Source organism: Choloepus didactylus, chromosome 4, assembly GCF_015220235.1.
Source record: "Choloepus didactylus isolate mChoDid1 chromosome 4, mChoDid1.pri, whole genome shotgun sequence".
Classification (NCBI taxonomy): domain Eukaryota; kingdom Metazoa; phylum Chordata; class Mammalia; order Pilosa; family Megalonychidae; genus Choloepus; species Choloepus didactylus.
This window is the reverse complement of record NC_051310.1, coordinates 28248964-28272662: the sequence shown is the minus strand read 5'-3', so window position 1 is coordinate 28272662 and position 23699 is coordinate 28248964. Positions and strand designations below refer to the sequence as shown.

At 40.0% G+C, this 23699-nt stretch overlaps 1 protein-coding gene across 5 annotated transcripts in view; it reads right to left on the bottom strand.

Annotated features, from left to right (window-relative positions):
• STON2 (stonin 2) overlaps positions 1-23699 on the bottom strand; it is a 188615-nt gene that overhangs the window by 7379 nt on the left and 157537 nt on the right. For all 5 annotated transcript variants that reach the window (XM_037832140.1, XM_037832141.1, XM_037832142.1 and 2 more), the window contains one exon: positions 5952-7790. In XM_037832140.1, the coding sequence (XP_037688068.1) occupies positions 5952-7790 (1839 nt within the window). The remainder of the gene's footprint in view (positions 1-5951; positions 7791-23699) is intronic.

Here is a 23699-nt window from a genome sequence, read left to right as displayed (position 1 = left end):
GTACATATGTGTTAGGCAAGCACATGGTACACTGGACAGAAAGCCAGACTAGCAGTCTGAAGCTAGGTTCAATTTCTGGCTCTCTTACTTAGTAGCAGAGATTCTCTCTAGGCCCCAATTCTTCATCTGTAAAATGGGGAGATATGAGGAGTAGGGGAAGGAAAGGGTGAGCTGGACACAGGCATAGTCCCTTGCAGCTCTATAGTTTTAAAAATCTTTAATTCTACCTTACTTGGATGGCAGACAAAGTATGATTTTCATTTGAGGAAATAGAGCTAAAGTTTAGTTCTGTGGCCATCACCACTGAAGCCTCAGTATCATTCATTAGACAGAGCAGGAAACATTTGCTGAGCACCCTGTCCTAGGTACTATGCTAAATGCTTTATACAGATTCTCTTACCTTACCTTCATAACAATCCCTTAAGGTCCTACTATTACCCTCATTTTACAGATGAGGAAACTAAAACTTGGCAAGGTAAACAGCCCAAGGTCATACAGCTAGAGAGTGGCAGAGCTGAGAACTGAACCCAGCAATCTGACTTCAGAATGTTCTTAACCATCCTTGAGTCATAATCTCATGGTCTCCAAACCCCAAGATCAGGTTTGAAGGGTAACAGGTGTGGAGAGGGCGAAAGCTGCAAGAACCTCTGTTAGCAAATAGCTATGGACAAACAATATGAAATGCCCCTAAAATGGCTTTGACTCAATTATGCAACTGAAACAGTCATTAGTTATCTGAATTTCCCCAGATAAACAATCCCAATTCTCTTTATTGGTTTGGGCAGGGCTTTTTAATCTCAGAAAGTGAGGACATACACACTCGCTCTCCAAGGAAAACATTGCAGAGTGAAGTATTTGTTTTGCTCTGTTTCACAAATTTAACTTATCCCAATGGGCATTTCTAAAGAGTAATACTTCGGGGAATTAACTGAAAATCTCTGCACTGGTTTTTAGGAAAGGAATTTAAATAAGATACACAAAATAGTAAAAGTTACAATATTTGAAAATGAACCCATTCAATATTTTAAAAAACTAATTACTGTGTACCACAAATACTAATTATTTAACTATCATTTATTGAGCATTTATTAAACATCAGGTACTGTGTTAAACATTTAAAAGCATTATCTAATTTCATTCTTAATGAACTAAATATTAATAATAACCCTATTTTCAAGATGAGGAAATGAGGATTCTCTGAGAGTTTAAGTAAATTATGTGAGGTCTTGCTAGGAATTGCATGATAGAGCTAGGAAGAAAATGCAGATCTTATGGTCCTAAAGAATTATCATTGCTTCAGAATAGGAGCATAACAAAGTACATAAAAGAAAAGTTTATTTTAATTCCATAGAAACTTAAGCAACAGTTTTATCTAATTATTTTATTTGCACCATTTTTAGAACATTAAGAAATCTTTATTTTCTGCAAAACTTACCCCACCAAAGTGTAGTTACAGAAGTCTATGGAAGCAATGTTCTTTTCTAGATTCCTAGCAACAACTATTAGATGGTGGTCAACTGGTGGGCAATTAAGGAAATACAATTTTTTTTTTTTTTTTTTTTTTTTATGTCCAAAACCATAGCTTTATCATTCCTTTTTATGCATTTGCATTTTAGAACCTATAAGAGTAAAAAGTGGAGTTACATGCCAAAAAAAACAATACAATACAATAATACTGGCATTTATAATTACTCATGTGCTTACCATCACCAGAGGTCTTTATTTCTTTACGCTGTTTCAATCCATTGCTTAGCGTCCTTTCCTTTCAGTCTGAAGAACTCCCTTAGCAATGCTTGTAGGGCACATCTACTGGTGACAAACATCCTCAGCTTTCGCTTCTCTGGGAATGTCTTAATCTCGCCCTCATTTTTGAAAGACAGTCTCACCAGATATAAAATTCTTGGTTGGCAATTGTTTTCTTTCAGCAGTTTAAATATTTCAGTCCATTGCCTTCTTGCCTGCATGGTTTCCGATGAGAAATCAGCACTTAATCTTATTGGGGCTCCCACAGAGGTATCCTTGGCATTTGTAAGTTTCACTACTAAGTGTCTGAATGTGGATCTCTTCAAGTTTATCCTGTCTGGGGTTTGGGGGCTTCTAGAATGTGGGTATTCATGTATTTTGTTAAATTTTGTAAGTTTTCTACCATTATTTCTTTGAATATTCCTTCAACCTTTTCTTTCTTCTCCTTCTTGAACTCCCATAATATGTATATTGGTATGCTTGATGGTGTCCCCTTCTGATGCTCAGCCTGAATCATTTCAATTGTCTTACCTTCAAGTTCACTGATCTTTCTCCTGTCAGCTCCAATCTGCTGTTGAAACCCTCTAGAGAATTTTTCATTTCAGTTATTGTGGTCTTCAACTTCAGTTTATCTGTTCCTTTTTAAAATTTCTGTCTCTTTATTACTAGTATGTCCAAAGTCTGGTGTCTTTATTGGTAGTTTCTGAATTTTTATCTCATACTTTGGGATGGGTTATCATTCATTTCTTTTTTTTTTTTTTTTTTTTAATCATCATTTTATTGAGATATATTCACATACCACGCAGTCATACAGGAAATACAATTTTGAAAGTTGGTATAGTTTAATTAATGGTAACAAATTAAATAAATCATGCATTATGTCATCTTTCCTGAAACTGTAACATTAAAATTTAACATTAAAATTCAGTTTTCTATTCTCCATAAAAGGCAAATCATGTTGGGATTGTTCTCTCTTCACTTGGTCTAATGGGAACTGGAATTCCAGCAAAGAAAGCTACCTTTGCAAGACAAAATGTTTTATTTCCTAGCAGAGGCTCTGGAAGCAGCTGGCCTTGTTTGGCCGCCTTAACTTAGAAAGGCTTACTGTCTAGGGTGGGAAGGGCCCTTGAGGAGTTGGAGAGCTGCACATGCGCAATGCTGGGCTGGGCCCTGCTGGTGGGAGCACCGAATCCAACCCGGGCTGTTTGACCTCTGGGTAGCTGGGGTTAGGACATCTGCTCTGTGGCTGCAGGTCTGGGACGCTGGCAAAGCTAGAGGTGTCGGTGCGCTGGTGTGCACTGCCCACCCTGCGTGCGCGCTGCCCGCTGGGGGCTGCGGACGTGGGGTCACTGAGGTCGGGTGCTGGGGTGTAGGGAGGTTCAGGCCTTCAGCCAGCGGGGCCTTTTGACCTCAGCTGGGCCCCAACTTCCTTCACTGTAAATGGGGGGGTCTAAGGATTATGTGATTATGAAAGAACTTGTAAAAGGCACATTCCCAAGGCTGTCTGAAGACGGGAAAAAGACGAGTTCAGAAAAGGGACTATTACTAGTAAATTGCATCAATCTCTGGTTTCATGGATACAGCGGTGGGTGGGGTATACTGAATATCAGTAATATCAGAATTTCCAGAAAAGGGTGCTATCAATTTCCTGAACGGACACAGAAATATACCATTAACCATAGGTAGAACAAGGGCCCATTTTTTGGGGTTTCACTACTAAAAATATAAGACTATACAGAAAAAGCCATAATGGGGATGGGAGTTAAAGTGAGACACATCCCCAGATGTCCTATGCTGTCTTGTATTTTAAAAATCTTCCACAATAAGTTTCCAGTAATCTGAAAATTCATATCTAATATATAAGCTGCATTTACTTGGCCTTGGGTCTACGGAGACCAAGGAAGTAGACCCACTAGGAAGCACTCCGAAGCGTGTGCTGAAGGGCTGCTATTTTTCCCCATCCCGTGTCCATTCCCCCTTTCTTAGAACAACAAAGATCTTTTTCCTTTGGGAATTAATCTTCCCCAGCACTGCATGCCATCTTGGTGGTCATGTCAGTCAAAGCATTATGCCCACCCCTGGACTCTTGAGCCAAGTGACATAAGGACAGACAATGGAGAGTGACGACTGTTTCAATGGCTGCACCCTGGGGAGACATCCATTAGTTCCTGCCACCAGGGCTATTCCTTCTGAAGCCGACTTGTTCAACTTTTCCTTCCGTTTTGTGAGCCACCCATAACTTTTCCACAACTCCTACCTATCCCTGCTTTTTTTTCCTTCAGGTACCAGTCAGTATTTATAGAGAAAAACCTTCCCTAAAGAACTTTAAACAGTTTAAGGAAAAGCACTTTGAAACAAATGAGATAATGTGTGTGCACATGCTGGGAAAACTGCAAATCTCCGTGCTCACAGGGGAATTATTTCAAGTTTGTGTTTATTTGGTATCATCTACTATGAGGCGGCTGTGGTATAGTAAGAACCCTGGATGTAGCTGTATGAATTTAAATGAGTTGCTTCCCCTCCTGGGCCTTAATTTTCTCATCTGTAAAATGATGAGGTTTGACTAAGTTATCTCCAGAGTCCCTTCCAGCTTGAAAATCCAATGAGTCCATAATAAAGTTATCTGAAGCCATGCTTAAATTATTATTGAAGAGCTAAAACTTCCAATAAACATAAACCCGAGGCCAACTTGCCTTTTCACACATGTCAAACAGTAATTTTCTCCCCATCACTTTGGTTCTCTCTTCCCAAGGGCTCCGGTGCCAAAGGAGAATTCTGTGTTTCTCCTTTTCCTCTGTCAAGTCAGACAGGCCCTGTGGCCGTGGTGGAAATTGTAGTGCTATCACCAGGAAAAAAACAGTGCTGACTTCAGGGATAGAGAATAAGCAAGCACAGAGAAGAAGACTTAAAAATTCAGTTAGTACAGCATCGAGGAGGCAAACCCAGCCTCAAATACAGAGGTCCAATTGTCTTTTCAGTTTGCCCTGCTTCACCCAGTGGCTGACACAGAACGCCCCAGTGTGTGTGCCCACTGCCTGGAGAGATGGCCAGGTTGCTTTGCCTCTTACCCTCACATCCTAATACATTTAGGGTATGGTAACACAGCCATCCACACTCAGAAAAGGAAAGGAGACTAAACATCCACACTCAGAAAAGGAAAGAAAACTAAACACAATTTGATGATTTAATAGTGAGGGTAGGGAGAGGGATGTCTACAAGAGAAAGGCATTTCAACCAAGTGCTTTTCCACACCTTATTCTTTTTACCTGACTAGGATTATCTGCTTTTGTTACCAGATATGCCAAGTTTATTATTATAAACAAAAGAAGTGGTTTTAAGGCTCCCATGGGGATGTTGCTTGTCACCCAGATGCACTTTAAGAAATAAGCTGCTAGAGCTGGTTTGATTGCTCCTTAGTCTTGCCATTTCACTAAATCTCATGGACCCATGAGGAAAGTAATTTCCTTCCAGGCAGACTCAAGCACACAAGTATCCCCACCCCACCCCTGCTTTATGATAGCTATGAGCAAGCCAGTTACGGATGGTGAGCTTTATTTGTTTGTTTAAATCAATCGTTCCTTCCTTTATTTTGTCTGATAGCATTTAGGAATCTTTTGGACCTTCGTCCTGGCTGGATCTTCAGTCTGATGAGAGGCTACTTCTCCTCTTCCCATTCCCAGGTCCCAGAAAGACACACACACTGCACTTTGGATTGATGGGCCTTATTCAGGGCAGCTGGAGTCAGAAATTTACCATTTCACATGTACTGTGCAGATGATTTGCCAAGAACTGGCCCTTTCACCTATATTCAGGGCACAGTTAGAAAGATCTCTCTTCAGAACCCAGAAGCCTCCGGCATCTGGAAATGGATAGCTTTAGGGGCCACAGCTATCACAGCTAATGAGTCAGAAAAAAAAAAATCCATAAACTATGACGTAGAAAGCTGCTCAGCAGCTCAGCTGAGAATAACGTATAGTTTTATGGAAGAAGTACAAAAATAAGGTGGTGAAAAGATGAAGTGAACTGGGTCATCCCTATTAGTTACTTACTTTGTTCAAGTATTTTTATTTTTCAGGTCTTACTCTCCCTCTATCACCACTCACAGGATACAATAAAAAAAGGCATTGCATATGGAACAGGATTTAGAACATTGATCCCAGTTCTTTCACAGAACTGGTTATTTTCACAGAAGAGAAACCTCTACCTACCTGAATTTTTGTCAGGCAGTCGATTTATCCTCCACACAATGGAGTTGAAAGCATGCTCATACTTGGCAGTTCCCAGAGTTACTCTCATGACAGGCTCAGAGCCAGATACACTAGCGGAGCCAAAACTTGCCCCCCGGTTCACTTTGGCTTTCAAAGACTTTTCCCCCAGGACACTTTCCCTGCGGAAATTTTTCACCCACTCACTGGGCACAGGGTAACAAACCATCACATTCTCACAGGGAACCTGAGTGAGAGGGTCACAGTTAGAGGAGAAGCCAGTTGACATCCTAAGCCAGCTCTGCACCTCCACCTCTGCCCCACTGATGCTTGCTGCCGTCCTGAGCGTGAAAGGCAAGGTCTTCTCAGCAAATACTGTTCTGAACCGCATTAGCTCAAACCGGCATGCATCCAAAGGGTTAAACAGAATAACCCGTGAGTTGCTGAATACATCCTCATCCACACACCCATGAAAACGGCACTCATAGAGCTTGATCCACTTCGCGGTGGTGGTAGGCATGATGTCCTGCCGGGAAACTATTTCATTCCCTTTGACAAGGACGTCATTGAGGCCCAAGCGGCACTCTGCAAGCCCAGAGAGGAAAGTCAGAATGTGGATCCGTGTCAAGACATGGTGCTGGAGAATCTGGTTGTCTCCTTTGCTCACGATGCCAGAGAATTCATCTCTAACGTCCACTGTAATCTCTTCTTCAAGGTAGTTCAAGCCAACTGTGCTCAAGTCCATTGACAACACTGGCAGATTCATGAGACAGTCTTGAACTGCATGGATGAAGCTCAGGAAGTCATTGTAATTGGTGGTGCCCAGCTTAATTACTTGTTCCCTTTCTGCTGTATGGGCCACAGCAGGTTTGGGCTGATATTTCTTCTTCTCCTTGTAGGTGACACGGTCGATCCGCAAGCTGTGGATTCTACCATTCTCATCATAGTTTTGGAGCCGGGGTTCTGAAATCTCATGGCAGATCTCCAGCTTGAACTCACGGAATGGTTTTTCTAGGCCCTGCTCATAATAGAGCTGCAGGTAACCACTCTCTGTCAGTTTGATATAGATTGGTCCCCAGTGCCTGGAGGACATGATGTTTTTTTTCTCAGGGATCCTTAGCATCATTGGCCACCCATCCCTGGGCTGAGACAGTGTTAATCCAGGCTGGTGATCACTTAGTTCAATCCTAGCTATTGGGTCATCATCAGGTAGTGTTGCATTGCCTAAGTGATCAGGATCATCGATTTGGAGTTGTTTGAGTTTTTCAACAGCAACCGAGTGCGAATGGTTTTTACTTGAGTCATCAAAACTGATGGCATCCTGGTAGATGACAATGAGGGAATCTCTTTGGCTTTTGCCTGTGGTACTGGAAATGGAATTGCTTTGGGAACGCCTCTCCTGTTCTTCAAAGAAAGCACTGAAAGGGTTGATAGGGGAGGGTTGCACGTCCTGCAGAGTCTCATTCAGGAAAGGATTGGTTGCCCTCCAAGGTGGAGCTACACTTACGGAAGGTGGGTGGCTTAAGGAGGACATGTCCAGCTTCTGAACTTTAGAGACATTCATCAAAGTGCTCTTGGGACGTTCCCTCTTCTTAAAGGATCCAGTGGAGTTATAAGGTACATCTGGGATCACAGATGCAACAGGTGGTATATTCGACTTAAGAGGAGAGGGGATTGGTGGTAAAGAGCGGCTGACTTCATTGTCATCGAATGTGACCCAGCTGGGGAAACGAGTAGAGGTCTCTGGAGTGGCAAGGTGTCCATTCATGGCTGGACTGCTTGTCTGCCAGCCAAGGGTCTCCATCTCTACCTCTTCATCTTCCTGGAGCGAGGAAGAATTGTCTAAAAGGAAAAGGAGAACACATGAGGGGCTGCCATTTAGGGCTTCTAGAGGTACGGGAAACTGAGAGCAAATACGAATGCACTACTGGAATTTTATCTGGAATCCAACAAACTCCAAAACAGCTATCTTGAGTGCTTAATTTGGACACAGATTTCATAATTTTGTAATGAGCACACCAGAGGGGTCATCACATTACATGCAGTAAGACTACAACACAAATGCACTGGTAGAAAGATCACTTGCAATTTAACTCTCATACATTCTCCCTTTATTTCATAGAAATTTCTGGAATTGCTGTTTTCTTTACTCTGCTGTAAGCATGTATTCTTAATTTTCAAACACTGAAAACCATCTCCTATATAAAATGACATAAAGCTCATCTCACTGAAGAAACAAGCTATCTGCTTTAAGTGACAATATGACTGTAATAATGTAATTGGAGAGATATTTGCCAAAATGCAATCAATAAATATTAAACACAAAATGTTAACGTCCTTAATATATAAGCTCATACAAATAAATATGCAAAAAAAAAACTGATAGAAATATGGGCAAAGGACAATTCATGAAAGAGCAACTACAAATTTCTCATAAGCATGTAAAAGAAGTATCCAGCTTCACTAGAAACCAAAGAAACGCAAATTAAAACAAATAATCAGTTAAGACTTAAAATGTTTTTAGTGCTTGATGAAGGTAAGGGTGCTATGATATGGACACCAAATAGACCGTTATGAAATTATTTGTTACAAACTCTGAGAAGTGGTTTGGCAATTTGTATTAAGTATTTTACAAAAGGTCATAAGCCATAACTTAGTATTTCTTAGTATTTCCCTATGGAAATGAATCAAAATTGTGAACCAAGTTGGAAGAACAGAGATGGTCATTTTAGCATTATTTATAATTAAAAAACAAACAAACAACAGAGGAAAGATTTTAAACATCCAACAGTTGGGTGAATGTTTAAGAAATTAAGGCACACAATGGAATAAGACCCAGTCATTAAGATGTTTACAAAGTATGTAGTGACATGACAAAGTGCTTATGATATCATTCATTTTATTTATTTTTCTCTAAAATTTTCCATATTGGGGTTTATTTTATGATAAAAAGATTATTACAAATAAAACACTCCCCACGAAGCAGGGCCTTCAAGGAACAAAATACAGTTATGAGTTTGGGTGGGGAGAAGAGCCAAACCTTTTAAATAGCATAAGGACCCTGCATGTCTAGTGAGGTTGTGGGCAGGTAGGGGAAAATGAGGCCTTAGAAAGGAGTGGATTCTGATAAAGGAATGGCATAGAAAACAAAAGCCTGACATACAGGAGATACTCAGTACAGATTTGTTGATTGACTGAATGAAGAAAAGAAACTTTGCTTTGGAGCAGTTCTATTCTGTATTCTGTGTCTTTGGAGGAAGGTATATGGAGTTCTCAGCACTGTGGTTTCTAGGGCCGGTCATTTGGAATCAAAGAGAAATGGATACTCGAGTGGTTGAGTTTTCTGACTGCCCAAACATTCAAGCATATGAATATCAACCATGCCAAATCAGCAGTGCCACACATAATTGAACATGTCATTACACATGGATGGGATGGCTGGCTTGTCATGCATCTTTCAAGTATATTTACCCAAACAAATAGCAGTTTTTTCAGGAATTTGAAAACACAGGTTAAACACATGAGACTGCACAAACATATCCGCATCCACCTCCGAAATATAAGGCACAAAAAGTATTTTCTATATGTACAGCATCACAAAAGGATTTCAAAGCACTTTAATATTAAAGATGAGAAATATCTCCTTGGATGCAACCATTAATCCATTTTAGTAGATATTTTCCAGAAAATTAAGGAAAAGAGGTCAGGAAACCACCCAGGCTTATAGGATTATTTTATTTTATTATTATTTGGGTTTTTTTGTTCCTTTTTTGTAATGAAGACTAAAGGGGACATTGTGGCCCAGAGTAAAATGTAATCACTTCCTTGGACCAGTCACTTAAACTCTCTAGAGAACTGGGAAAGGGGTGTATCTCATAACTCTTCAATTTCTATTGAGGCAGCGCTATGGAGCTTTTGTAATGTAATGTTTCCTCCCAAACAGCCTTTTGTAAGGGATATCCTTTTTGCCTTGGAGCTCATCACCACTCCCTGGTTTCAGACAAGATGAAATCCTTTTACTTTAGAGGGTGGATTTCTGGCAAAGCTGTTTAAACTTGTGCCAAAGGATTCCCTTCTCTTGGGAAATTTGTCTCCAAATTAGCATTTCTCATCTTCTCCCAAGCCAAGGGGGGAGGGGGGTGCAGGGGGAAGGCTTTTGTTTCCACTGAAGATAATTATCTTACAACGAATTCCTTTTCAAATCATTACTTAAAAGCACACAAAATCCCAGACAGTATTAAAGCATTAAACTCATAATACAACTTAAATGAAGTATCTTTAAATTTGGAGGGAGAAATCCTATTTTTCCCTTGACTGTCATTAAAAAGTATCAAAGGACTTACAAAATGCTCTCTTCTCCCATGATTATACCCTGTTTTAAAAGTCTATCCTTTGGAATGGGATTGGTCAAATTTCTGAAAATAACAACTTGTTTTTCTATGAAATTATTTTAAAGAAAAAAAAATCTTAATATTTCCAAACATTTTAACAGATGAAAAGCAGAAGCTGGTCCATAGTGCACATGAAAATAAATAATTTCTTGAAGTGAACCCAAGGACTGTCAAATATTACTTTTAAAAAGTATCCTTTAACATTGACTTTCATTTTTTAGCTTAATTTTGCTTCATTTCTCACTTGACTGAAAGACATCTTCAATTGTTTTTATGAAGGGTAGGTCATATTTTCTGGGACCTTTTTTAGTTAAAGGATGTCCTCTGAGACTTTCTCTTATAAAAACAATTTATCTGTAAGTAAAATTTCTGAGAGAAGATATTTACATAATATATGACAAAAGTTAATGTCCTTCACAGATGGGACATAAGAAAAAAAAAAGGAAATCTAGAATGTAAGCTTTGTATCAATGTTGAATTTCTTGAACTTCTTAGCTGCGCTTAATGGGATTGCATAAAAGAATGTTCTTGTTCATGGGAAATGTATGTGTGAATTATAATTATAGTGTTTGTTCAAGGATGTGTGCAGCTTGCTCTCATATGTTCAGAGGACAGAGCAATAGATGATGGATGAGAGGGAGGGAGGGAGGGAAAGAAAGAAATGGTGTGACAGGATGTTAAAGTTGGTGGATCCGGGTATCGGGGGAAGGGGGGCGGGGTGAGCTGGAGCTCTGTGTATGGTGTTTGTATTGTTTTTGCAACTGTTCCTGTAAGTTTGAATTTATTTCAAAATAAAATTAAAAAAAAGAAAAGTTACTGTCCTTACTATGTAATAAGGGTGCATCCTTAACAAAAATGGACACACCGTCACAAATAAATAGAATAAGTACAGACAATTCACTAATGAAGACATATAAATGTCTAATAACTATTTGGAAAAAAATGTCGAACTTGATAAAACAATGAAATACAATTCTCCAACTATCAGAGAAACAGATTTAGAATAATAGCCATTGTTGGTGATGATACCAAACAAAAGCAGGGTGTTCTCTGCCTGATGTGCTCAAATGACCAATTCCTGAGACACTGGGGTTTCAAAAGGAGAAAGAGTTTATTGCTAAGCATGAAGCAGGAGATCAGATGGCCTCTTGGCCTAAAACATCTGTCTTCCCGAACTGCAGTGACTCTGGTAGTTTTATAATATCAAAAGATGAGCAGGGTTTAGGATAATGAGTAAAATGGCTTTAGATGACAAAGTTAGAGATGATCTAATAACTGAGCACACACAGATTGATTACCTTAGCTTTGTCTAGTAAGGTAGTTTAGGAATAGGGGAGTTAGTTCTGGGCTGACTCAGTTTCCTTCATTAATAAACATTAGTGGCTGTCTTTGTGATCATAAGGCTCTAAAATTGTAAAACAGGATAAGGGGTATAAGTGGGACGAGTCAAGAGGTTTCTACAATCACAAGACAAAGGTTATATAGTTATACAATCATTATCAAAGATCGAGGCAGGTAGGTTACAGCTCAGTAATTTCAGGTATTTCCTTTTGGCTATTTTACAAAATGAGAAAGCAAGAAAGGCATCTATATAATAATTCAGTAATCATAATTCTTTGTTAATTTTTAACTCTTGGTACAGTGACATGCAGGGAAATTTAAGCTTTTGGATACTGCTAGAGGGAGTGTCAAAAAAAATCTTTCTGGAGAGCATTTTGAAAATTTATACCAAAAGTCTCAAAAAAGGGGATTCAAGAATTCTGCTTCTAGGAATTTATTCTAAAGAAATAAGACACTCAGGCAACAATGGTATGTTTATCATGGCAATGTATGTAGTATAGAAAAAATGGAAACAACTTAAATGTTCAACAATGGGAGACTGGTTATGTAAATTTTATAACCTTAAAATGGCATGTTTATTCACATGGAAGCTGGCTGTGATATACTGTTAAGTGAAGAAAGAGTCAAATTGCCTGTGACTGATTTCTATGTCTGCAGCTTATTAGTTATGTGAATAAGCTGTGTGGAGGAGTTAATTTCTCTGTGCCTCAGTTTTCCCATCTATAAAATCAGAAAAATATTAAATCCTACCCTGATAGAACTGTTGGGAAAATTTAATACAGATTTCTAGAACTGTACCTCACAAATAAGTGTTCAGTAGATAATAGATGCTACAACTAGTACTACTAGTACTAGAATGACATGTTTTCATATATTTTTATTTTCATATAAAGTATATATATGTATGTGTTTATATGGATGTATACATGTGTATACGTCTAAAAACTTTGGAACACAGTATTTCATAATGTTTGATGTGAGAAAAATGTCTCATGGAGAGGCAATAGAAATTTTTTTTATCTGTATTCTTTCTTTAAAATGTTATATTCTTACAAAATAAAAAATAAAAGTTCAAAATATATCATCCTTATTCTAATAATTAACCTTGGAGAAAGGAAACAAACAGCTTAGCTGTAGTCTGTGTTGATAAAACAGCAATTAGATATTCCCTAAGACAGTTATGACTGGTATGGTTGGTACTGGAAACAGTAAGAAGAAGAAGAAGAAAAAAGAGGCTGACAAGTTTCTACAGTAAGAAACAGGCAAAAACTAACTTCAGATTAAAGATAATGACCATCCACAATTCCATTTTACTGACTTATTAACATAAAACCAAAACCAAAATTCTGGCCTTATTTTAATTACTTTCTCTTTCACTTGCTGCCTCTAAGTTGCTTTTATTATGAGTTGGGCTATTACCACACAAGCCATGTATAAAGGTTAGGTTCTCATTCTGTACCAGAGGGAAAATGTCCAGCATACATGAACTTCCTAAGTCTTTACAGACACAAACTAAGAGAAATGGTAAATTCTTTTAACATTAGACTCAACATCTTTTCAGGTTAAGTCCCAAAAGACACTGAATTAAATGAAATGTTTCACTGTAATCATAGCCATCATATCTGAAGAAAAAGTAAAAACTATTGGGAAAAAATTAATAGTTTCTGTGATGTTTTAAACATAGTGGACACTCTGCCATCTTCTTTCCTCCATTTATTAACCTAATTTGTAAATGCATTGGCAAATGCAAATATAGAGAGCTGATCATTGGAATTTATTGTCAGGACAAGAATAAATATTCTTAGATTACTGCAGTTCTCAACATGAAACAGCAGTTACTGTGACATATGAGCACATACTGTTACTTATGAGCACATACTTAAAACAGTATAAGTAGCCCCAGATGCACAGAAGTCACTTAAATATATTTGTGGAGTAGTCTGTAAAGTGTGAAGAGGAACACAGTTTTATGGCTTGAAGAGATTTTAGAAATAATAAAACCTGACCCCTTCATCTTGCTAAGAACAGAGGCTCAACGAGTTTAAGTAAACTGTGCAACCTGAAAGAAATTCAAGTCAGGACTTGATTTTAATTTTCATTAACTCTAGTATTTCCTTGTTTCTTGTTAGCTGTGCTAAATCTGTTGGGCTTTTTTGTTTTTCCCAAGTACCTTTGAGATTGACAAAATTTATCTCAACATGCACCTTTTAAAGAACATTTTTCAATGGAGAAAAGTTAAAGAGCAATTAACATTTGTAACATTTATATGAAGTCTTTGGGGATAAGACCAGAAGATGTCATCCCATGATGTGTAAATATGCAGGGGTAAGAGAAGGGAATTAGTACTCTGAACCTCATCAACATGGATAAAAATAAGCTGGGACCTATTTAGTCATCTCAATACACTGTGTTAAAAAAGGAGAGCCAGGTGCTGTGGGGCCATTCAAGCGTCCTCCGCATTGTTCCGGAGAGAGGATGCCTTGAAGCTGGTAAAGTTACCTGGTCAGAGATATCTCAAAAATGAACAAAGAAGCCAATTCATCAAGCTACCACTTACACTGAAATCTCTGTCAAGAACATTCTATGCTACATTCTGGTTTTTATTTGCTAACAAAGCAGTATTGAGCATCTATTTCAAATAACTGGTCCAGCTTGCCTTGCAGGCTCCCTCCCTGTTTATCGAAATGGGCTGACCCAACACATTTCAGCTCTCTCTCTTTTTTTTTTTTTTGCTCAGAAAAGCAAACACCAGACTTTAAGCTTATTGAATGGCCTAGGGATATCCCCAACATCTTGTTTATTCCCAATCAGTCTTGACTCTCTGGTTCTAAATGTTTGCCTCCGTCTTATATTGCCCATTTCTCCATACCTTTGTTAATATTCAACTCTTGTATCCCTACCTTTGTTTTCTTTCTCTAACTATTAAACTTCGACTCAGCTCTCTTGCTGGTTCCCTGGCTTAATTTGCTTTTCTGATGTCAGCTTCTCATGTTGTCTTAGATGAGGGCTCCATTCTACAATTCCTAGCCTGGGCAGAGACCCAACTCGAGCACCTCGCTGCTTCCTGTCAGGGCCAATTCCAGTTCCCCAGTAAAGATCATAGGCAGGGACAGGGCTGGATTCTAACATCTATGGTAAATTGAAAAAAATTAGCGTTCTGCTTTATAAACTAATCCGTGATTATTTTATATGCCAGGTATCTCGAAAAGACTTAACTAGTAACGACGCCTGCTGAGGCCTTAACCTGTGTTTTATTTTTTATTGCCACAGCAAAAAATCTTCCAACTATTTACCAGCTCACCAAAGAGAAGCACACAGAGGAGTTTGTAGGTTCAAAGCCCTTTTGGATGGGCTGTGAAGCTCTGTCATACTGGCTATCAAACTCTTCTATAAGGGGAAAAGAAGTAGAAAGGGCAATTGGTTCAGGTTCTTAAGAGATAGCATGGGATCCAGAAGTTACTGTAAGGGAGAACATATGGTACAGACAAGGAAAAATAGGAGTCTCCATCCTGACTCCGATTTGAGAGTAGTCCTAATTCTCAGGGAGTGTCAGGGCCAGGGCCCAGGAAAAGGACTGCTCAGAGGAGTACTGGGGACGTCCCCAGAAGAAGCGGAAGGACCACAGCACCCAGGCCTTACTGTGGCCAGGACAGGTGATCACCAGCACCATCTACCCCACTGCCACAGTGCAGTCCCACTCACCTGTGCCTCCAAATCCTCACTCACTATTCACCTGGTCACCAAGTGAGGACATGTCCCAGCAACAATGCAGGACACTTGTAAGCTCTAAGGAACCCCTGGACCCCTAAGGGTGGGGGACCACCCAAGTTCCTGGACATTATTGAAGGACTAAGGCCAATTAGCATATCCTGAATTTGGGTTAAAAGGGATTGAACTCTGCTGTTACATTTGGTTGGGAATATTGATTTCTCAGAGCCTCATCACTCTTGGGTTGCAGGCTTTGTAAGAACATCCCCCGATCCTGGAACTGTCAAGGAAAGTAAAGACACCTTACTCCCTTTACTATCTCTTAACTACAATAGTGAGGAGACAGAGAAGGACCAGGTTTATGAGGAATCAGGCAGCATTTAAGGATACGGGCTTGATCATCCTCCTGGATATGTTGATGAATAGCAGAAAAGCTATGCCTTGGAGAGGCTGTTCAAGTGACCAAATGAAATCAATCTTGAAGTATCAGTCCCAGCAACGGCTGTTTGTCATCTCCCTCTGCAACCTTCAACACACTGCGGTGTGCACTTCAATACACTTAGTGCTTTTAACCAGCACTAACTCAAGTCCTACCAGTCAGTATATACTCCTGCAGAGCTGGTGCTCATCATCCTCTTTAGATGTAAAGTTTTTAGACTTGATTTCCATTGTGAGGGCCATGAACCATCTACATCAGAATCATCCCATCTGGGAGCAGAGCTCAGTAGTTGAGTCCTTTAACCTCAATATTCGAGACTCTTATCTGTCCCATTTCTTATCTGTCCCTTAAACACCATTGCAAATTCATCCTCCCCCTTCCCACCTCAGCTTTTATGCTCTAGAAATGTTGCTTGTGACCTTCTTCTCTCACTCCCCTAAATCTACACACAAATGACTGTAGCAGTCTCACCTGCTTGGAAGTGTCTGACCCTGAAGGACAAACAAATTTTAAGAGCACAGAACAGTGTCTTTTTTCCCTTCAAACACAGCCCTGAAACAGTTATACAGTAAGAGGCATTCCATAATAGACCAGATTCAAAGACTGATCATTTTGAACCTTAGTGATGGAAACTTCTGCTTCCCCAAAGGCGATTCTGTACAATTGATCAGGGGGATAGCTAGTGTTAAGGAAAAGAGCTGGGGGCTCTTGCACATCTGGTTGCACGTACTGGGGATGAGAAGGAGAACTGGCATCCTGACTGGGTCTGTATCAAGCCTGAGTATCTTCCATTTGTCACGTTTGCTAGGCTACAATGTAGCTTCCTGGAGAAATTCAAGAAGCCTGTTGAGGGCAAGGGTGTAATCAGCTGGACTAGCATCCCCCATAGAAAGGATAGTGACAATTCCTGCAAGCTGAAAAGATCTCTACAGAAAGTTCCTTTCACCTACATACTCAAAGCTTATTCTTCTTTATGTGGGCTTTCCAGAAATGCCAACAACAAAATAAACAGCTCATGAATGCAGTAAGCCACTTCTCTTCAACTGAATTTGGTGTTGGTAATTTTATTTCGTTTCAGTACTTCTCCAATTCTTTTAGTTTCCAAGATCAAAGGAGACATTCTTATAGACTGACAGTAGAAGTGATTTATAAAAGTGTAAACATATCAAGTTAAAATAATCTCTTAGTGTGCTGGTTTGGAGCTGTTATATATCCCAGAAAAATCATCTTCTTTTAATCCAATTGTGTAGGTGCAGACCTACGTGTGCGCGACCTTTTTAGATAATTTCCATGAGATGTGACCCCACTCATTCAAGGTGGGTCTTAATCCTTCACTGGAGTCCCTTAAGAAAGCTGACAGAAACAGAGAGAGAGAGAGCTCAGAGAAGCTGAGAGAGACATTCTGGAGAGAAGCTAAGGTATGTAATCCAGAGTTTGCCCCAGTAGAAGCTAAGAGAGAAGCTAAGACAGAAGCCCAGAGACATTTGGAGAAAGCCACGTAAACCAGAAGCTAAACCCAGGAGAGGACCAGTAGATTCTGGCCATGTGCCTTCCCATGCGACAGAGGAACCCAGATGCCATTGGCCTTTCTTCAGAGAAGGTATCGTCCTGCTGATGCCTTAATTGGGACATTTTCATGGCTTTAGAACTGTAAATTTGTGAACTAATAAACCCCCATTGTAAAAGCCAGTCCATTTTGGGTATATTGCAATTCAGCAGCTTTCGCAAACTAGAACACTTAGAAAAATAGAAAACCAACTAATACCCAGGATGACAATGGATTTATTCCAGCAGGTAGAGAGCCATTTGTACCCCTGAACATCCTAAATTCTTTCAGAAGACCTCCTGAGGTTATCTACAGGCAAATACAGAGTGAAAAGCTATTTACGGATGATTCATTCACTCAATACTTATTTCTAACTTGCTACAGCATCCACACTTTTCAGCATATATACACAAATGTCTCCTGGGTGAACACCAGGCACATAAGAGAAAGGCTAGCTTAAAAGTGGTTTCTACACTTATGCTGGATTGACTTCCTGGCCCCAGGCTGATTTCCACAGCCTCTTTTGTGCTAACACAGGCCATAGAGGGTAAATCTTGTGCTCTGGTGTCTGACTGACCTGGTCGTGACACTTGAAAACTGTGAGATCCTGGGCAAGTTACTTAATCCTCTCTAACCCTCAGTATTTCTCAACTCTTGAGAGGAATAATGACAGTAACCACTTTATAATGTTGCCATAAGGTTAAATAAAATAATTAATGCACTTAGAATTTAACACTGCTTGGCTCATAGTTCAACTGATAGAATAGTATAGAAATAGAAATAAAATAGAATTAAAAAATATATATGTATATATTATCACAATTCAGAGTATTTCACAATTCTTTAGGAAGCAAAAAAAAAAAGAGAGGAGAAAGTGTGGAGAGAGAATAGATTTTGAAGTTGTACTATATCAAGTTGAGGGAGGAAGAAGGAAAGAGGAGAGAAAGAATGAAAAAAGGAACGGAAAGGGAATGGATAAAGAAGAAGTGTATGTCTCAGGTTATAATTCCATCAGTCTGAGTCTTTCTGTAATTATTGCATATTTAAATCCTCAAATGTTCGAGAACTACAGGTCCAGTCTGCAAGGGATGTGAGTCTGTATTCTAGGTATGTACACATATACACTCACAAAGCCATTTGTGAATGTAACCAAGAAGCATCAGATTAAAGGAAGAGTAAGTCGAGAGTATATTTTGGTTAGGACAGAACATCCAAATTTTCTATTATCCCTCTGGTACTACAAAATGCCTTTATAATTGTAGGCAGGTGTAAGATCAGTATAGTAGTCTAGACAAGTAGCCCCCAAAGTGAGGGAGTATACAGTACCCAAGGAAGTGCTGGGAAAGTCACAGATACACGCTCAGCAGCCATTGCCCAGTCCGCACCTACTCCACACCTCTTTTTCTATTGTGCAATGACGTTTTGGTCTGTTTCCATTCCACATCCTGGGGGTGATGCTAGTCTAATGAAACGGCCCAGCACACTTTGAACCTGAAAACCAGGAACAAGCAGCCCCAGATGCTAATCAAGGCAGGAATTCTCAGTGCAGGGCCCCTCCCCCCAGCATGGACAAGTACCCCACTCAAAAGGCATAGATTTGTCTTTCTTCTCTATTAGGGCATGCAGAGCCACCATCTACTGACCCCAACCCAAGCAGTTTTGGTCAATCAGGGAGGTCGACCCTGATGGGCTCTCTTCCCCTGCAATTTTGGACCTTTTGTGCTTAATAATAAAGTGAACATTTGCTGCAAGTTTCTGCTGGGCCCTGAGCCTGTGTTCCCAAGATGCACTGTGTAACAACTTACTCCCCAGGAGGTATACAGGATGATCCACTGGGATTCTATCTTTTGTTTATTTTATGATATAAATCACTAAGTATAACATACAGTATGTGTGATGTTTAATTTTTTTTTATTTTGAAATAAATTCAAAGTTACATGAATAGTTGTAAAAACAATACTAGCCCCATACACAGAATTCCATCATATCCTGACTCCCCTCCCCCGATAGATCAATCCACCAACTTTAACATGCTGTCACATCGCTATTTCTTTCCCTCCCTCCCTATCACCCATCATATATTTCTCTGTCTTCTGAACATCTGAGAGTTAGCCGCACACATCCTTGAACATACACTATAATTCACGTATGTACTTCCCATGAACAAGAACATTCTTTTATGTAATTCCATTAAGCGCAGCTAAGAAGTATGAGATTCAACAATGATACAAAGCTTACATTCTATATTTCCTTTTTCTTATGTCTCAACTATGTCCCTTCGAGCCACCTGTCCTCCACCCTCCAATCCCATTCAAGTTCATCCTTAGCATTCAATTGTCTTCTAGTTAGATTGTCGTTTTTTTTTTCTTTTTTCAATTGTGGAAACATATATACAGCCTAAATCTTCCCATTCCACCCCATCCCTAGCCTTACCATTAGTGGGATTAATCACATTTAGAATGATGTTATGCTCTTTCCCACCATCCAGTACTAGAAATTTCCCTTCACCTCAAACAGCAACCCTACACTCCTTTCTTAACTCCCCATTGCCCCTTCCCTCATTTCTCTTAACCCAACCTCTACTTTACATCTCTATGGTTATATTCTCTGATAATTTATTTGTGTTTATTGTGGGGCTTAAAATTAACCTCTTAAATCCATATCAATCTTGTTTTTCTTTGATACCACCTTCACTTCAATTGGGCACATAAACTATGTTCCTATACTCCTTCATTCCCCCACCTTTATATAGTTGTCTAAAATTACATATTTTACATTGAGTTCAAAACCACTGATTTGTCCTTAGAGTTTGTGTATTTTTTATCATGTAGGAAGTAAACAGTGGAGTTATAGTTCAAAAATTATTGACTTCTATTTGTATTCCATTGTGTTTGGAGAATGTTCTTTGAATATATTCAAATTTTTTTTTTTTTAATTTCTTGAGGCTTGTTTTCTGTTCCAGCTTATGGTCCCTTCTGGAGAAAGATCTGTGATCACTAGAGAAAAATGAGTGTCCTGGTGATTTGGGATGTAAGGTACTATATATGTCTGTTAAAATTCTCTTTATCTCTTTCTCCTTTCTTTGTCTCTCTGTTGGTAGGGCTTCCTTTAGAATCTGAAGTAGGGCAGGTCTTTTATTGGCAAAGTCTCTCAGCATTTGTTTGTCTGTGAAAAATTTAAGCTCTCCCTCAAATTTGAAGGAGAGTTTTGCTGGATAAAGTATTCTTGGTTGGAAATTTTTCTCTCTCAGAATTTTAAATATGTCATGTCACTGCCTTCTCGCCTCCATAGTGGCCACTGAGTAGTCACTACTTAGTCTTATGTTGTTTCCTTTGTTTATGGTGAATTGCTTTTCTCTTGCTTCTTTCAGAACTTGCTCCTTCTCTTCAGTATTTGAGAGTCTGATCAGAATATGTCTTGGAGTGGGTTTATTTGGATTTATTCTATTTGGAGTTCGCTGGGCATTTAAGCTTTGTGTGTTTATATTGTGTAGAAGGTTGGGGAAGATTTCCCCAACAATTTCTTTCAATACTCTTTCTAGACCTTTACCCTTCTCTTCCCCTTCTGGGACACCAATGAGTCTTAAGTTTGGACGTTTTATTTTATCTATCATAGCCCGGAGATCCATTAAGATTTTTTCAATTTTTTTCTCCATTCTTTCTTTTGTTCTTTCATTTTCTATTCTGTGGATTTCTAGGACATTGAGATGTTGTTCAGCTTCCTCTAGTCTTGTATTGTGAATATCCAGAGTCTTTTTAATTTGGCCAACAGTTTCTTTTATTTCCATAAGATCTTCTATTTTTTTATTTACTCTTGCAATGTCTTCTTTATGCTCTTCTAGGGTCTTCTTTATGGCACTTATATCCTGGGCCATGGTCCTCTTGATGTCCTTTAAATCCTTTGCCATGTTTTCGTTCTTTGATTGTAGTTCTTTAATTAATTTTGTGGGGTACGTTTCTTCCAAAATCTTGATTTGTGTGTTTGAAGCTGGATTCTCCATATCATCTGGTTTTATCATATGCATTAAGATTTTCTGTTGTTTTTGGGCTCTCGGCATTTGTTTTGTTTGATAGGGTTCTTTCAAGTTGTATCAAAAAAAAAGGATATCGATCTAATTTTTCAGAGACAGTTTGGTGACGTACACTTTCTCTTACTAACCAGCAGATGGCATCTGTGAGTCTTTAATTTGTTAGAATTGCAGCTTGGTGACATACACTTTCTATAACTAACCAGCAGATGGCGTCCATGAGTCACTTATTCCCCTCAAGTCAGTTCTCCCCAACTTTGTGGTATGTGGGGATCTGATTCTTTTGGGGTCCAATTGGTGCACTTAATTTGGGTGTGTTGTTGGTGCTGTCTGCCCTCAATGAGGGGCGTGTGCCTGAGTGGTTAGGGAGGAAGGGCAGGTCCAACAATCAAATCTCCCAGGTGTTCCCGGAGATTTAAGGCTGTTCTCTGCCGCTGACACAAAAGTCCTTGGTATTGGCGTAGGTTCCCTGGGATTTCCGAGCGGTTCCCCCCTCCCTGCTGTGTTTTTTCCAGGACCTCTGCTGAGGGAGGGAGGGCCATGCCACGTCACAAGTGAGCACCGGCCTCCAGGGAAGCCCTGGGCCACCGGGCTGTGTAGGGGCGTTCCCAGCCCGCTTCAAAGATGGTTGAATGGGACGCGTTACCGTCCCCTTTCCGCACAGCTCCGCTCTCCCAGCTCTGGGACAATCAGCTGTGGGTGTATTCAAGGCCACTGTCCATGGCTGATATTGTGTCATGTGAGCGATGCTGCGGGAAAGACTCCCTGTCAGGCTGGGTTTCTTGTCTCAGGTCTGTGCTGTGTGTTCAGCCGGGCAGGAGCAGCCCTGCCCGCTGGGGAGACGGCTGGGAGGCTGGGCCTCCCAGCTTGGCTCTGCACCGTGTGCTCGGCCCCGGGCAGGAGCAGCCCTGCCCGCCGGGGTGACAGCTGTGAAGTTGGGTTTGATGTTTAATTTTATGTATCAATTTGGCTAAGTTATAGTATTCGTTATTTGGTTAAACACTTGCCTAGCTGGAGGTAGACTGGATTAGCTTCCACAATCAGTTGACTTTAAGTAAAGGAGATTATCCTCCATGGGGTGGGTGGGCCTCAACCAGTCAGCTGGAGCTCTTAACAGCAAGAGCTGGGGGTTCCAGAAGACAGAGAAATTTCTGCCTCAAGTCTTCAACACTGACTCTTGCTGATATTTCCAGCCTGCCAGCTTCCCCTGGGGATATCAGTGTCAGGCCTCAACATAACCTTTACTAGTTTGCAGGCTGTGGCATGTCCTATGGAATTCAGACTTGCTAGTTCCCATGGACATGCCAGCTGATACTTATAATATCCTTCATAATAACACAGCACACCCACACACATACAACCTGTTGGTTCTATTTCTCTGAAGAACCCTGACTGCTACAATATTTTTGTAATTTATAAAGTTATAGTAAATTATAGTATATACACACAGAGAGATATAGATAGGTAGACAGGTAGTATAAGGAACTTATGATCAAACCTTTGAAGAAACATCAAACTTTTGGGGAGAAGTGTTTTAGTTCACAAGACATGTTTCAAATACTTAGCAAGGGGTCACACACAAAGATATCACCTCCCACCTATCCTTTGAAGAGTGGGTTATTGTAACCAGGAAAATGGCCTTAGTTGTCCAGTCCAAAGGGAAAGTTTTCTTGGCAAATAAGGAGATCTATTATTCCCTTTAAGCCCTTCTGTCATTTGGGCAATAATTCAATCTTAAATCCCCTAGCTCCTGGTGGCAATGCTAATAGCCTATCTCAGGCTTTCCCAGTTGCCTGAAATCTAGCCAAACACTGACCTCATCACCACCCTTCCTTGTTTTCTAGCAGGTTTTAAAACCAGCTTCCCAATTCTGCAGAAATTATGAAACTGACCTAAACAAATAACTGTTGGAATTGTTGCCAGGTCAAGGATTACGTGACCCCACTATCAGAGTGCCAGCCTTTTCATGTCCCTTTCTTGGCTATAATCTTGGTGCCCAATGAATACATAGTGATGACAAGAGGGGACGTCTGTGAGACGTGCCAGGACTATCCTGGTTTTATAGAAAGTGTCTTTTGAGTTAAAAGTTTAATATCCCCTATTGCTCATTAACAGATTGAGATTGTCATTGTTGCTTTCAACACTCTCAGAGGGAAAAGAAATCCACATGGTTCAGAGGGGAAGGACAAGGTCAATTCAGTGAACACCATGTTATACTGCCTGCCCTGCATCCCTCCCGCCTTCAAGTTGTCATGGATTGTCGGTCAGGATGCCCCATCCAGAACGCATATGACCCAAG